Source organism: Camelus dromedarius, chromosome 22 (assembly GCF_036321535.1).
Source record: "Camelus dromedarius isolate mCamDro1 chromosome 22, mCamDro1.pat, whole genome shotgun sequence".
Lineage (NCBI taxonomy): Eukaryota > Metazoa > Chordata > Mammalia > Artiodactyla > Camelidae > Camelus > Camelus dromedarius.
Window position 1 is genome coordinate 22818603 of NC_087457.1, and position 14619 is coordinate 22833221.

Here is a 14619-nt window from a genome sequence, read left to right on the forward strand (position 1 = left end):
TCCTACGTGCAGCTGTCTTCATCCTGTGGATCTTACAGACCCTTTTTCAGAGTAAACAGGTCACAGATGCTGTCCTGATTTGTTGTTTGATTGTTAATATTGTTTCTTTTTAATTGAGATACAACTGACATATGACATTATGTGCAACAAGGACTGGATACAGGCATAACCTTGTCTCACTGTGCTTCACAGACACTGCATTTTTAACAAACTGAAGGCTCGTGGCAACCCTGCGTCGGGCAAGTCTATCACTGCCATTTTTCCAACAGCATCTGCTCACTTCATGCAACTATGTCACGTGTCATCTATGTAGTAATTCCTGCAATATCTCAAACCTTTTTATTATTACTATATTTGTTATGGTGACTGGGTATCTTCGATGTTACTACTGTAATTGTTTTTTGTATTTTTAAATTAGGATATGTACCTTTTTTTTCAGATACAATGGTATCTAAAAAATAGATTACAGTATAGTGTAAACATAATTTTCACATATACTGAGAAACCAGAAAATTCATGTGGCTCACATTACCATGTGATCTGGAATTGAACCCACAGTGCCTCTGGGGTCTACCTGTATTTGTCCATAATGTGGACTGATCACCAAAACAAGTCTAGTTATGGTTAACATCCATCACCATGTTTGTAATGTTTTTGACAAAGGGGAGGTCTAAAACTTTTGTTTTCATAATTATTAATTTTTTCTTTTACACCAATGTTCCTGGAAAGGTCTTTTCTATCCAAGTTTATGCTCTGATTTCTGTTTTCAACTTTTATCAGTCTGGAATATATTTGTATGTAGTATGTGGAGTAGGAATCTAGCTCCTGCTGAAAAGACAGTCTTTGTCCCAGCAAGATTTACTAAATAATCCATGCTTTTCCCTGATTTGAACACCACGTATAACATGTGCCAAAACAGCATAGGACTTTTAAGTCAGAGAGGAAAGTTATCCTCAAAAACCAACACAGAAAGATAGCCTCATACTGACTCTCATCGGAGGAAATGCAGGCCACTCTGGTACGACCTCGTCAGAGCAAGCTTGCAACTCTCACCCGTTTCCCAGCACCTGGAGAAGTGGGTACAGAAAGCAACCCTACCCTCCTGTGCTGTATTTAGCAAGGGGCTGTGGAAGGGGCAGTGCACTTCCCACTTCCCAGGGCAGACACCACGGCACCCAAGACTGATGATCTTGTGTAAAATAATCAGGGGGCTGGATAGATACAACTCTGCTGCTTTGACATCCCGAACAGCTTTAATGTGCAGTAGAACCACGGTAATAATAGCGCGTGGTATGTGTGACATCTTCCTCATAAACCAAGTTTTATTTAGAGTCAACGTTGGCTAGAATCTTACAGCATCATAATCTTTAAATATATTACAACAGCCAGACCCCATGAGGATGGTTCTTGACTGTCAGAGGTTTTTACTGCTTGCCTTGAGGATTGAAAGTAACTCAACTTCCTGGGAAAGAACTCTACAAGCCAGCACCAGAGTGGCAAGAACAATGACAGGGATTATCCTCAGCCCGTCCCTGGCAGCAGAAAGCAGCTATCACGCGAGAGCTTTTAATACAACAGTTCCATGAGGCCCAAATTATTTCTGTACTGGGAGTTATTCCCCAGTGTTCTTGTCCTCCCAAGTGAGAAAAGTGAGGCTTCGGAGAGGCTTAGCAACTAGCCCAAGGTCAGGACACACGTGCCATGTGGCAGTCCTGAGACTTAAACCAGTACTCAGTGCCTGAAAAGCTCCTTCTTTCTTCTCCTCTTCATGGTCTTACCTGGTAAGGGAACTGTCTTTGAAATAATTGATAGAAGGCTGGAACTAAAACAACTACATAGAATTTTCAACTATTACACTAGTCAAAATTAAAAAAAAAATAATATCCAAGGTTGAGCAGAATATAGTGAGGCCTGCACTCTCTTATGTTGTCAATCATGGTATAAATGGATATGAAGTTTTTGGAAAGCAGTTTGGTTATTTGAGTGAAGTGGCTATAAATATGCATATGTTTTATTTATACTACTTTTAAGAATCTATCACAAAAAAACTTCCCCAAACTTTGAAAGTGATCATTGTACAGATGCTCATCATGAATCCTTTGTGAATGTGATAAGAAGCACCCCGAATATTCAAGAGGAGTGGTTAAATGTTGCTGCATATGCTAAATGTAACCGTCATTAAAAGTGATTACTTATGCTAAGTGACAAAACAGGGTATAAAGTTATCTAATTTTATTTAAAATCACAATTTAAAATTTAAACTAAAGGGTGATTTCTAAACCTTCACATGCGAACCTTTAGAACTTAGCAAACTGCTATAATTAAAATTAATTGACTTCTGTCCTAAATTTAAAAGATACAAAGTTGGTCAATTTTAATCTTCACCACTGTTGGTTGCTTAAAAAAAAAAAAAACTATCTGAAAGCATAAAACTTAATGCTCAGAAGAACATGTCTATATGTGGAGCCAGTGTCTCCTGCACCATCTAAAAGATGACCCACTGCCAGCAGAACATGAAGAAAGTCAAGGTGCCCTGCGGTCACAGGCTACAGGGCAGGGAGAAACCTTAGTGATCAGTCATTTCAGTTACACAGAAAAGAAAACTAGTATCAAAGAGGTTACATGAGGCACCCAAAGTCACTGGCTGCTGGACACCACTTCTTAGCATCAAAGCTGTTACTCCAAGAGCCAACACACCGCGACTTTTCCTCAGCGGACTTATCATAGTACTAGGTTAGTCTCAGGTCATGATAACAACTAACCAGCAACTAGAAAAACCTGAAAAAGTCAAGTTTATGATTTTTGGAACATACATGTCCATACCACATAATCTAGATTAAATCACGATGTTGACCCCTTAAAATACATCTTTTTCCCATTGCAATTATTAGAGCATTGATTCTCCAGGTGAATGGAAGGCAGGCATCCTCAAACTCTGTCATAAACCCCATTTCCGCTCCATGGTTAGAGGCTTTGCCAAACAAAACCGAAACACAATTCATACTATCCATTTCTCATCTCACTCAATCAGTTGTTAATTTGCCATTCTGATAACCTTTCCTATCAAGGCCACTGGTACGTCAAGGACCAGTGATAGGCTTTGGAAACAAGACATGAAGTCAGTCCAACAATGTGACCAGGGAAAATGACTAACAGTTTCTCTGTGTGTAGAAAGAAGATACATATTGGAGATTATTATTTACTATACCTGTGAAAAGAAACATCTTTTACAATGGTTTATGTAATCACAGACTTGAGACATGAATTAAGGCTGCCTTTCCAAGTTGCATAGAACAGGCATATTTTATTTTATTTAACCAGCCCCTTTACTGTGACCAGTATCAACGGCAGCTTCCAAAGTATAGAAATGTTACACAGATACTTTCCAAACTTTCATTTTGAAAACTACAAAAAATTGTTGAAAGAAGTTAAAGACCTAACTAAAAGGGAAGCCACCCTAAACCCATGAATAAAAATCCTTAATATTGTAAAGATGGCAATACTTCAGAAATTCTACAGATTCAATGCAATCTATCAAAATGTCAGCTGACATCTTTGCAGAAATTGACAAGCTGACCCTAAAGCTCATACAGAAATTCAAGGGACCCAGAATAGCCAAAACAATCTTGAAAAAGAACAAGTTACAGAACTCACACTTCTTGATTTCAGAACTTCTTACACCACAGTAATCAAGACAGTGTGTGCCTGGCAAGGACAGACAGCAAGATCCATGGAATAGATTAAAGAGTCCAGAAACAAATCCTAACATTTTAACAAAGGTGCCAAAACATTTCAGTGGGAGAAGGAACAGAATTTTCAACAAATGGCGCTGGGACAACTGGTAATCTGCATGCAGAAGAATTAAGTTGGACCCCCTACTTCATCATATACAAAAATTAACTCAAAAGGGATCTTTGATCTAAGTCTAAGAGCTAAAAGTATAAAACTCGTAGAAGAAAATATAGGCATAAATCTTCATGACCTGTATCAAGCAATGGCTTCTCAGATATAATGCCAAAAGGATAAATAATGTAAGAAAATAAAGGTAAGATGGACCTCATCTAGCTTTCAGATAAAGGTTATCTGAATTTCTAACATAAAGCCAATCTATAGTGTATTAGCAATCTTTTCTCCTGAATATTATATGAACTGGAAATGTAAAACAAAAGGAAATAAAAAGCTCAATATGTGCAGAATAGTTTCTTTCGATTTTTAAATTAGCATTTGGTGAACACATATATTCAAACTCAGGCTATAGGGAATCTTTAGAATTTAAATCACTCTATGTGGCTGGGTCTGCCCAGCTTTAAGAACCTACAGTAGGTCACACTTCCCTGCCTAATTAAGCTGAGGAAGCCAAACACATCATGGGAGCATCAAGAACATTAGTCATTCCGTGTGCAATGTTTTGCACCCTATTTTCTTTAATTACTATCTATAAACAGGGGATCACCAACTTACAGCTCCTGCCCAGGTTTCCCTCACTAGATCATCGCCTTTAACAAAGCCTCTCCTAGGAACAAGCAACCCTCCTTCCTAAAACCTATTGCAATTGTGATTTTACATTTGTTTGTGCAATACTTGGACTTTCCTATGAGCTTCCTGAAGACAAGGCCCTTGTTCATTTCTGGTCCACCACTGGTATCCTTAGCACCCAATGCTGTCACAGTTTCCCTGATAAACTGCAGTCTGTGGGCTATAACAATACCTTTTCCCCTTTTGATTTGCTGTTCTAATCCTCAATGGACTTAGAAGCCACGTAACTTACAACTACATATTAAAGAAGAGAACTGAAGTAGTGTGTGGGGCGCTGCTCAGCTACAGATAGAATACAGAAACTGTAGCGGATACAGTTTGTGAAATCTTCTGTGGCTCATCAAGAGACAAAGTTTTCTGATGTCTAGTTCATGTTCAAAGGTTCAGTGGGTGAGGCTGCAGACTGTCTTAGAGATGTGAGTTTGGTAAAGTGGGAAAAATAGAAAAGAAATTTTTAAGCAGCTGAACTGTTAAATGGTGTTCAAACCTGTTATCGAGATTATTTAGCAATTAATGACTACCCAATTTTAAAATAGCATATTTCCTGGAAAAAGTATATTCTACACTTCTTTACATTTTAAATATTAAATATGCTCCACATTTTTCAAACATCATTATTTTAAAAAGTAAATTATCTATTATTAATAAAGTGTCCTTCTGGGTCAGATGGCTTGGCAATCATGCTCACCAAGTTTTAACCCTCTGCAGGCCAAGGTCATAAGCAGTTATGTTTATGCCACAAACCTGAAATTACATTGAGAAGCATACTACTGAAAAATCACTGCAAATAAATTTAAATACTTGTATTGATAACATAACTTTACAAAGATTCCTTTTCTCCATCTGTATTAAATGGTCACTTACCGGCATTAAAAGCTGTAAATAGACTTTTTCTTGAAGGACCTAAAATATAAGAGAAATATTTATAAAATATATATGTTTTATTTGAAATACCACATGAAAATAAACTATTTAAAAAAAAGGCTTCCCCCCCAAAAAAAATCCATTAACAGCTAAATTTTAGGTTCAGATGGGAAATACTAGAGATTTAATCAACTGTATTAAGTACATTCTATGTATAAAATGATATTCCAAGTAACATCAAAATGGTCATTTAAGGGTGGTATTACTCATCATCACGAATTAAATATGATAGGACAAACTACAGGATTTTTTCAGTTCAGTAACTGCTGAAATTCAAATTTTACCAGTACTGAATTATACATGTATTATACACTTGAAGCTACTCCACTGCTGAGAGAGCAGGAAGGGCCAGACTCCACGAAAGACAGCCACTAAGGTGTGATTTCTAAAATCACCAAGTATTAAACCCAGTTCCCTCGCTATTCAGCTATGAAGGAAAACCTATTTAAGCTTTTCCTCCAAACTGCTACAACATAAAATACAGCCAGGGGAATCTTTCCACAATGTTTATGTCTTTCAAATCATCAAATATACTATAATTTTATTTGTCGATTATATATCAATAAAGCTGAAAACAAATACAAGCAGGAGTGGTAACAGGGACACAGCTACAAAGATAAGTCACTAGAAGAAAACTCTGAGCACTTGTACTCGGCATGATACAGTCATTTCCGGGGCATAATCACCGGCAGGGTGCTAGTTAGAACGGCTGCCACCTTCTATCTGCGGAATTCCAGACAGACGGTAATCTCTTCAAATATGTGGCTGTTATAAATGGAAAGCACTGATTCCCATTCAGGTAAAACCTCTGTGATACAAAAGCTCACCACAATTCAATAGCAAGGCATTTTAGAACAGTGGGGGTTTCTCTGTTCTGTAAAGGTATCAGTGGAATCACGCCATTCTAACTCTCTGAAAGTTATCTTAGTATCAAAGTTCAACATTTCAGTTACTGGTGTATGTGTAGGTAAGGGGCTTTGTCACCATCAATAAAAACCAGATTCATATACCGATGTCGTCCCAGCAAGGGGTCAGAAACTTAAGACCCTGGGCAGATGAGAACCTGCAGGCATATGGAAGAATATTTTTGGCCAGTGTCTATGCCTGTTTTTTTCCTGAATTGAGTAGAAAGGCAAAAGTGTTGATAAACATTCACTGAGTAATTAACCTCAGGTTACCATGTGATTTTTTTTTTTTACATACATGTGTGTCTCAAACACACACACACAAGGGTTGACAAGGACGCAGAGCAACAGACACACCACTTTGAGAGACTAACACCTTTCCGGAAAGTTATTTAGTAACATGTGATAACAATTTCACAAAGATTCATACAGTTTGACCCCGCAATTGCTCTTTTAGGGATATCCCATGGAAGCAACTAGAATCTGAAGCAATGAACAATGTTCATGTTCACAAATGTTCGTCTCAGTTATCACGTGACACAGTGAAAGTCAAGAAACTGCCCAGGAACCAAGGAACTGGAAAACAGGAAGACGACTTCACGGCCATTCAAAATGCAGAAGCTCTCGTGACGTACTAGTCAATTAATAAAAAGCAAGACACAAGGGAGTGTACATGCTATGCCCTGAGTTTTCTTGAAACCAAAGCAAAACCTTATACACGCAGAGAGAGAGAAAAGGAGGAAGTGTGACAGTTATTCACGGCTGATGGGATGAAGGAGGATTCCGTGTCTCTGCGCTTTTCAAACACTCACATAAACAGGGGTCACGTATTAGAGGTAAGGCCTCTCATTCACAATCACTCTTTCAGTTAAGCCATCTTTCAGCTCACTAAGCACCAGCTCCTAACGTGCTTCAGACCCACTGTGATAAAGCTGCTTGGAAACATCCCACACGAAGTGTACACCACATGTGCTGTAGACCTGAAAGTTAACCTTCATAGCTTCAGCGATCACAGCGTGAGTGATACAGACAAGAGACAAAGAACAGGAGGGGAAAAAAGAACATGGTTGGACCAAAGGTGCAAAGTAAACCACACATTTCTGCCTCCTGTCTCTAGATCACCACCTTAGCATGACTTACCTCTAGAAGTCTTACTTACTTTCACCTTATGCCTTTGCTCTATCTGCTGATTTGTATGCATTAAGTTTTAGCTAAAGAACCTACGGAATCTCAGAACCAAAATAACTCCCTCCGTGTAAAAATGTATTTTGTTTTTATCCAACACTTTTGTAAATAAACGTTCAATATGCCATGAACCTAATTGTCAAAATTTAACTTTGTCCCAGCCAAGGATTTAAAAAGTCTTGTCTTCCTTCCTCCTTCCCCAGTGAGGTCCATACCTTTTGGAGGAGTCTTCAGTAAGTGTGCATGAGCTCTGGGTACCAAGGGCTTCAAATATAAGGCTCCTGATGAACCATTCTGAAATGCTGCTTTTGGAGGTTTTTCCTCATACTTGACGATAGCAGCATTACCTGCTGAAACACAACAGAAAAGTACATTTTATTTTGCAGACAAACACAATATGAATCTTCCATGATCTGTCTTTCCTCCTTGAATCCACACGTGCTCAGTAAGCACCTACAATGGCCAGTCGTTACTGGATGCTGGGAATACAAAGACCGAGAGTCAGGGATTCAGGGAAAACCATAACCGGGGTGACCCCACATCCCAGCACAGCCTACATTTATGCCTCTTGTCCAGGTCAGCTTTCATCCCAGGTAAAAGCTGGGAGATATTCTAGTACCTGTGGGGGTCCTAGACCCATCCCCTGTGGACCCAAGGGGAGATGGTAAGGTGCAAACTCCTGGGTAGTTGTAGAGAGGAGCTTAGGTTCTGACCCTCTCTGCTGCAGCAAGAAGCAGAAACGCCAACATCTGCCCTGGAACCAAGGTGCAGAAGCCGGAAAGCTAACGCATAAAAAGGAATTCCACCAAAGTAATAAAAACCATCTTTCATATGACATATAAATCTTTCCTCTCTCACTCACATGGGGGTCAGCTCTTTTAGTTTCCAGGCACTAAAAGAATTGCTGACGAAAAGACTTTGGGAGAAAGTCTGATGCTAACCGACTGTGCCTGGGCTGTGATGTGACTGAGTCCACTCCAGGTAACTGGGCTACCAGGCCCCCACAGCAGCAGACCTGCACCACTTCCTGGGAACATCTCCCAGCGAAAGTGAGAGGGGAGAATTAATTGAGCAAATACTATACTTCAGGTATAACATGTCAGTGAGTCCTAGAAAGGGCATCTTTGATTTTGCTACTGTTTCTGACTTTGCTTCTGTTCCTCCACTGGGGACTCTAAAGACAGTCTTAGCACAGGGGAAGACAGTGACATCTTGAAATAAAAAACACAGCTGTAAAAATCTGTGATAATTTCTAACTTGCTGATTTCCTATCAGAACCCAAATCTGAAACCACAGAGAAGCATTTATGACCCAGCCTAAAGTCCATGTCTCACATACTCTTATTTCTTCTTTTGCCCAATAATGACCCAAAGCCCTTGGCATCAGAAAAAAAACTATCTTTCAGCTGTGTGAGACAACTGTGTAAACTATATTTATATGTAAGTTCTTCCAAAATTATGAGTTTCCTCTTCACGTTTATGGCTTTTCACTGGATTAAGAAAATAATTCAAACCTTCTACCGTATCCTTAAGATTTGTATGGGGCCGGGGGAAAGGCGAAGGGAAAATAAAGGGCAGGGCCTGTTCCCTGCACCCTGAATTAGAATGAGGATGCATGTTCACACTCTGTTTTTGCTTCATGCGTGTCTGCTCCATACGGAGGTCCTTTGACATAGTGCACGTCAGCTGTGGCACGTACGGCTCAGTGGACTTTGGGCTACTTCAGGAATACAGCCACTATCACCATCCTTTATTGTGCTGTGTTCAGCTGAGGGGATCTACATTTTAAAATCTCATGAAGTATCAAAAATTTTAAAGGAAAGGTTTGAAAAAAAATAGTACTAGCATGTTAAGATAAACACCTAAAAAGCTGTTTCTAATTTTATTAAGTGGTAACAAATAGAGGGGGCGAGGAGATCAGTAGCAATGACTTAATTAAAGGGAAAGACGTCAGTATTTCCTTAACAAAACATCCCAAATTTACACTTTTCCTTTTCGTTCTCCATCACTGAATAACCTTTGAAAAAAATACACTATCCAGAAGCTGAGCTCTTGCCAGGAATTTTAACAGCACTGCTTGGCTCTTCCTAAGGGATTCACGTGTTCCATGCCATGCTCAAGAATGCAGGCACCACACTTCGTCCTCTTCTCTCTGAATCTCAGCGGGGAGAAGAAATCCAAACAAAAAATACTTTGAAAGTCTTATGGTTCTCTGTTCCCATAAAAGTTAATCTTTTTACCCATCTCCTCTTGCAAACCACACAAACTACAGGCATGTGTATGTCACCATATAGTCCCTAGGCCAGAAGGGACATCTGGAGGTTCATTCATTCATCCACTATCTGGTCTCCAACCTTAATTTCCCCTCCAGTGACCCAGATTGGATTTTTTATTGCTTGATTCTATATAAATCTTCAACACCCAATTCTAACCATCCAATTCTATTCTAATATTCAACACTTAAAATCACGCATTTCTTTATTACCAACCTCAATCCTTCCTTCTAGATTCATAGAAAGAAGTGAGATGTCAACCTCATTTACAAATATTTATGAATTTGAAGACAGCTAGAAATGTGTCACTAGGCTAAACGATCCCAGCTCCTGCAACAGCGCTAACAGACGTCACATTCAGACCTTGTAAAGACAAGCTGTCACTCTCCCCTGATCTGTGTCAAGTCCCGCTACAATGGGCCATCTGTTTGATCTTCCTGTGCCCAGATAACACTTCCAACATTAGGTCAGATCAACACAGAGCCTTCCCTCCACTGAACACTTTCTGTCAATCTCTTTCTTTTCAATTCCCTCCTTCCACAGAACCTGGAGGCTTGGTTTTTCCAAGGCTGACAGGGAACTAATGTAAATGATAAAAACAGAAGATACCACTACTATAAAATGCAATGTAACTTTTTAAAGAACAAATGGGGAATTAATTCATAGTCTTAAAAAAAACAAAACCAAAATTTCATAGAGCATATTTTTTAAAAATATTTTCCTATAAAATGGATATTAGGTTTCAATCAACATTTTAACTTTTGCTAAGTCAAAAATCCAAGAAAGGAAGTAAATAATGTTATTAGTCTTAACCATGTACTACAACAATCTGGATTTGAGTCTCACTTTTCTTGACACATTTTACAAAGTATATTCAGCAGCAAATGTCACTTATTCAGATTTTTTAAAAAAATGAAATGAGTTTAACTTTCAGCTCTATTAAAAATTTATATGATCCTAAATTCACACTTTTCATCTCTAAGCTTTGAACACAAAGAGCTTCAGTTTCCAAAGAACTCAGTAAAAAGATGTCTCACTAAAGCAAAAGACACATTTCTCACAAGGCACAATACTCCTGTCTTGTTGGCTCTGTCACACGGAAAACAGGAGGTGTTGTCCTGGAAACAAAGTGTCTCGCTGCCAGTCTTCACACCCAATCTTGTTAGCACCAGATCTAGCATCAATCCGTAACACGCGAGGGTCAAAGATCCGTATTTCAAGAAAAGAACTTCTGAGTGTGACGCAGGTACAAACACACACACATTTACATTTATATGTGACATATATACGTATATACATACACATACATATGCACACACTCACACACACACTCTCTGATCATCAACCACACACACACCCCACCCTCACTCCTCTCCACTTTACTAACGGTGGGGACAAACTGCAAAGCGGCACACACTTTCATGACCAACACTGACACATCTTTCTCTCAAGTCTCTGAATGCTCTGAGCTGGCCTATTGCCCTCTAGTGAACCCCAACTTGAAGGGTGTACCTCTCTGTGGGCATGATGCCCTTTGAGTATTTCTCCTGCCCTCGATTTCAGCTCCTGGCACGGTACCTGGCTGGGGTCCAGGTGGTATCTAAATTTTCTCTTGTCCAGAGTCACTATATTCAAATGATAAACTCTTCAGTGGCACAAGTTCCAACACAATAAGAGAGGCACATTAGTTTCAGGGAATGGACTGGCATCTGTAATATCTGAGTTCTGGCCCTGACGGGGCCACCGCCTGGCTGTGCCGGACCACTTCTTCTCTCTAGGGGTGAGTGGGTGTGAACAGGCCGTATGCAAGCAGGGCATTCACTGTCATGGGGCCACTAACTGATTACGGTACTCGGTCCCACTGAGGCCAAATGCATGCCTAGAATTCTGCTAAATACAGCACTCCAGCGGCCACAACTAGTCAGTGACAGTCGGTCTATAGTTGATGTGTGGAACTGACGTGGTCACCCACGTCTCAGCCAGCTCTAATACACGGTGTTAAGATCGGCCCTGTGCTGTCGTCATCCTCAGTCCTAGCTGTCTCAGTTATGTCGGTATAACAGATGCTCTGGAATCCTTATTTTTCACTTCCACGTGGTCAAAACGTGGTTCGCGTGAAATAAGAGAGAGAGGGAGAAAGAGCGATGCCTGAGTCTAAGGAGAAAGCGAAGAGATTCCCACTGCAGCCCAAGCAGAAGGAAAGACTTCCCTGTTGGAGAAAGGCTTCGGGTTGTTCCCACTTTTATTTGCAAACTAACATTTCATTCTAGCATCTCATTAACATGAGTTTTTGTTTTGTTTATTAAAATACGTATTACACACAGAGCCAACCTTCTGCTCATTTCTTGAATTTTTGGTGGCTCGGTTGATCAGATGCTGCCAAATCATCTGCCCATCTGGCCTGAAATCAAACCACTCAAGTCGAAGCCTTCAAGTTCCAAAAGCAAAATTACCCGGCTTTGTAGTAACAAGAATGTCTCATTTATAGCCTACAAAAGCATTCAATGAATGAAAATAAAATGAATACCAGTCTGGATAGCAGTATTGTCTTATTAAGTATTCCATTCAGATGTGCATGAGTGTTAAGCCTGTCCTGTAGCACGGGGTCGGAGCACATACTGCCTGTCTCTCACCCACTCCATATCCCCGACAGGCATCACTAGTCAAGTACACACTTTTGCTCTGAACCTGGAATCAGCCGGAAAAACTTTCAACACTGTGCTCCGGGTGAGTCTCACCAACTGGCCAGTGTTGGCAGATGAGACAATACCCACTTGCCGTCCTGCAATAAGGCTGAGACTGGGAGTGAGTAAGGTTTTTCCTTCTCCCTGTCAGCTTCATCACTTCAGCAACTCAAAACACCCTCCTTCCAAACTGTTAGGCACCATTTTACTATCTCTTTGTGAAGAAAATAAAAGTGGTCAGGAACATCTGCTGCTGTAAAGATTTTGAAGATGATTGAGGCCTTCCTCCCCATTCATCAGGTGAGAACACTGAGGCTAAGAGTGTAAGATTGTCCAACTTCTATGAGTTTGTAATAACGCTAGGATGAGTGGAATGTCCTTTTCTACGTATCACACTGTCTTCATCAGAGCTGGCCATGAAGGTGAAGGCAGAGAATGCTCTGTTCCTGACAGAACACGTGGTGCATATACACACAATGGAATACTACTCGGCCATAAAAAAGAATGATGTCATACCACTTACAGCAACATGGATGGACCTAGAAATGATCATACTAAGTGAAGTCAGACAGAGAAAGACAAATCTCATATATCACTTACATATAGAATCTAAAAAAATGATACAAATGAGCTTATTTACAAAACAGAAACAGACTCACAGACATAAAAAAATAAACTTATGGTTACCAAAGAGGAAAGGGATACATTAGGAGTTTGGGATTAACAGATACACACCACTAAATACAAAATAAATAACAAGAACCTACTGCATAGCACAGGGAACTATATATAATATCTTATAATAACCTATAATGGAAGAGAATTTGAAAAAGAATATATACACACACACACATGAGTCACTCTGCTGTACACCTGAAACTAACACAACATTGTAAATCAGCTATATTTCAATTAAGAAAAAAAAAAAAAAAAAAAAAAAAGAAAGATGCTCTTGTTTCTTTAGTTAACATCGCCTGCTCTCCTATTTCAAAGATAGTGCCCATAGCTTTGGGAGGCACCTCTCACACTTCCCCTCACCATCTGTCTCTCAAAACTAAATGTGTTTAACATGTTTTTGTGGCTACACTGGTAGAAGGAAGCCCGTGGACTTCCTACTTGCTAATGTGGCAAAATTACAAGCTCTCCTGGGACTTCCCTCTCCACGGACACAAAGGTCCTCAAACCTTCAATTCTTTCCGAGACCTACCATATACAACTTATTTTATCCAGTGATCGTAAAAACTGGACTTGGGCTATCTGAATGTGGAAGAGCTTATAACGTTTAACCTCTAAAAATGAGCACATTTGATACAGGAACAACTGTACAATGTTTCGTGCTAATATCCAAAAGAAAATCAATACTGTAACTTTAAATTTTTCTACGCTTAAAAGAACACACACAAAGAACCTGCTAAAACCCCCAAATAAGAAAGAGTTATTGACTTATCCGTCTTGATTCAGTCACTTTAAAACAGTGATGTTATTACTGTAGGATCCCTAAGTGCAGAGAACCAGATGCTAATTTTACAACAGCACTATGCAATCTCAGAAGTTCCTAAATGATGCCACTATATTACAGCAGCACATCACAAAGACATGAGCAGACCAAACAAGAGAGCATTCTTTAGAAGGGCTCAAATGTTTCACTCGATATGAATTCAAAACACTGGTCAAAAGACTTAAGTTATTTCCTAACATGACCCCTCATTACCAGAAATAGGAACATTTCAGCACAAAATGATTTTTTCCCATGTTTTAAGGTAATCTTTAAAAAAAGTGCACTTTTAGTATTTTCGGATAAAACATAATGAGTAAAATAATTTAAAATGTGATGTTTTCACTTTACTTCCAGGGAAGTATTTTTCTGTACTTGTACAATTAACTCATACATACACAAAAAACTACCAGTTATTTAATTAGAAATGAGACTATTAACTAGTTGGTCTTCGATAAAATAATTTCATGTGCCAAGAACATCGACAATGATGCTGAAATGCATTTAGTCAGATTCCCAAAACACCTAATGCATACAATAAATTGGTTCTATATAGAATCATTTACAATGTAAATATAAATATGCCCCAGAAATACTACAATTAACAAACTACAAGTT

At 39.3% G+C, this 14619-nt stretch overlaps 1 protein-coding gene across 6 annotated transcripts in view; it reads right to left on the reverse strand.

Annotated features, from left to right (window-relative positions):
* MTUS1 (microtubule associated scaffold protein 1) overlaps positions 1 to 14619 on the reverse strand; it is a 129308-nt gene that overhangs the window by 53069 nt on the left and 61620 nt on the right. For 4 of the 6 annotated variants that reach the window (XM_031440245.2, XM_031440241.2, XM_064477503.1 and 1 more), the window contains 2 exons: positions 7766 to 7900; positions 5401 to 5439 (listed from right to left, as the gene is read on the reverse strand). In XM_031440245.2, the coding sequence (XP_031296105.1) occupies positions 5401 to 5439; positions 7766 to 7900 (174 nt within the window). The remainder of the gene's footprint in view (positions 1 to 5400; positions 5440 to 7765; positions 7901 to 14619) is intronic. The other 2 variants (XM_031440244.2, XM_064477504.1) reach the window with 1 other exon arrangement.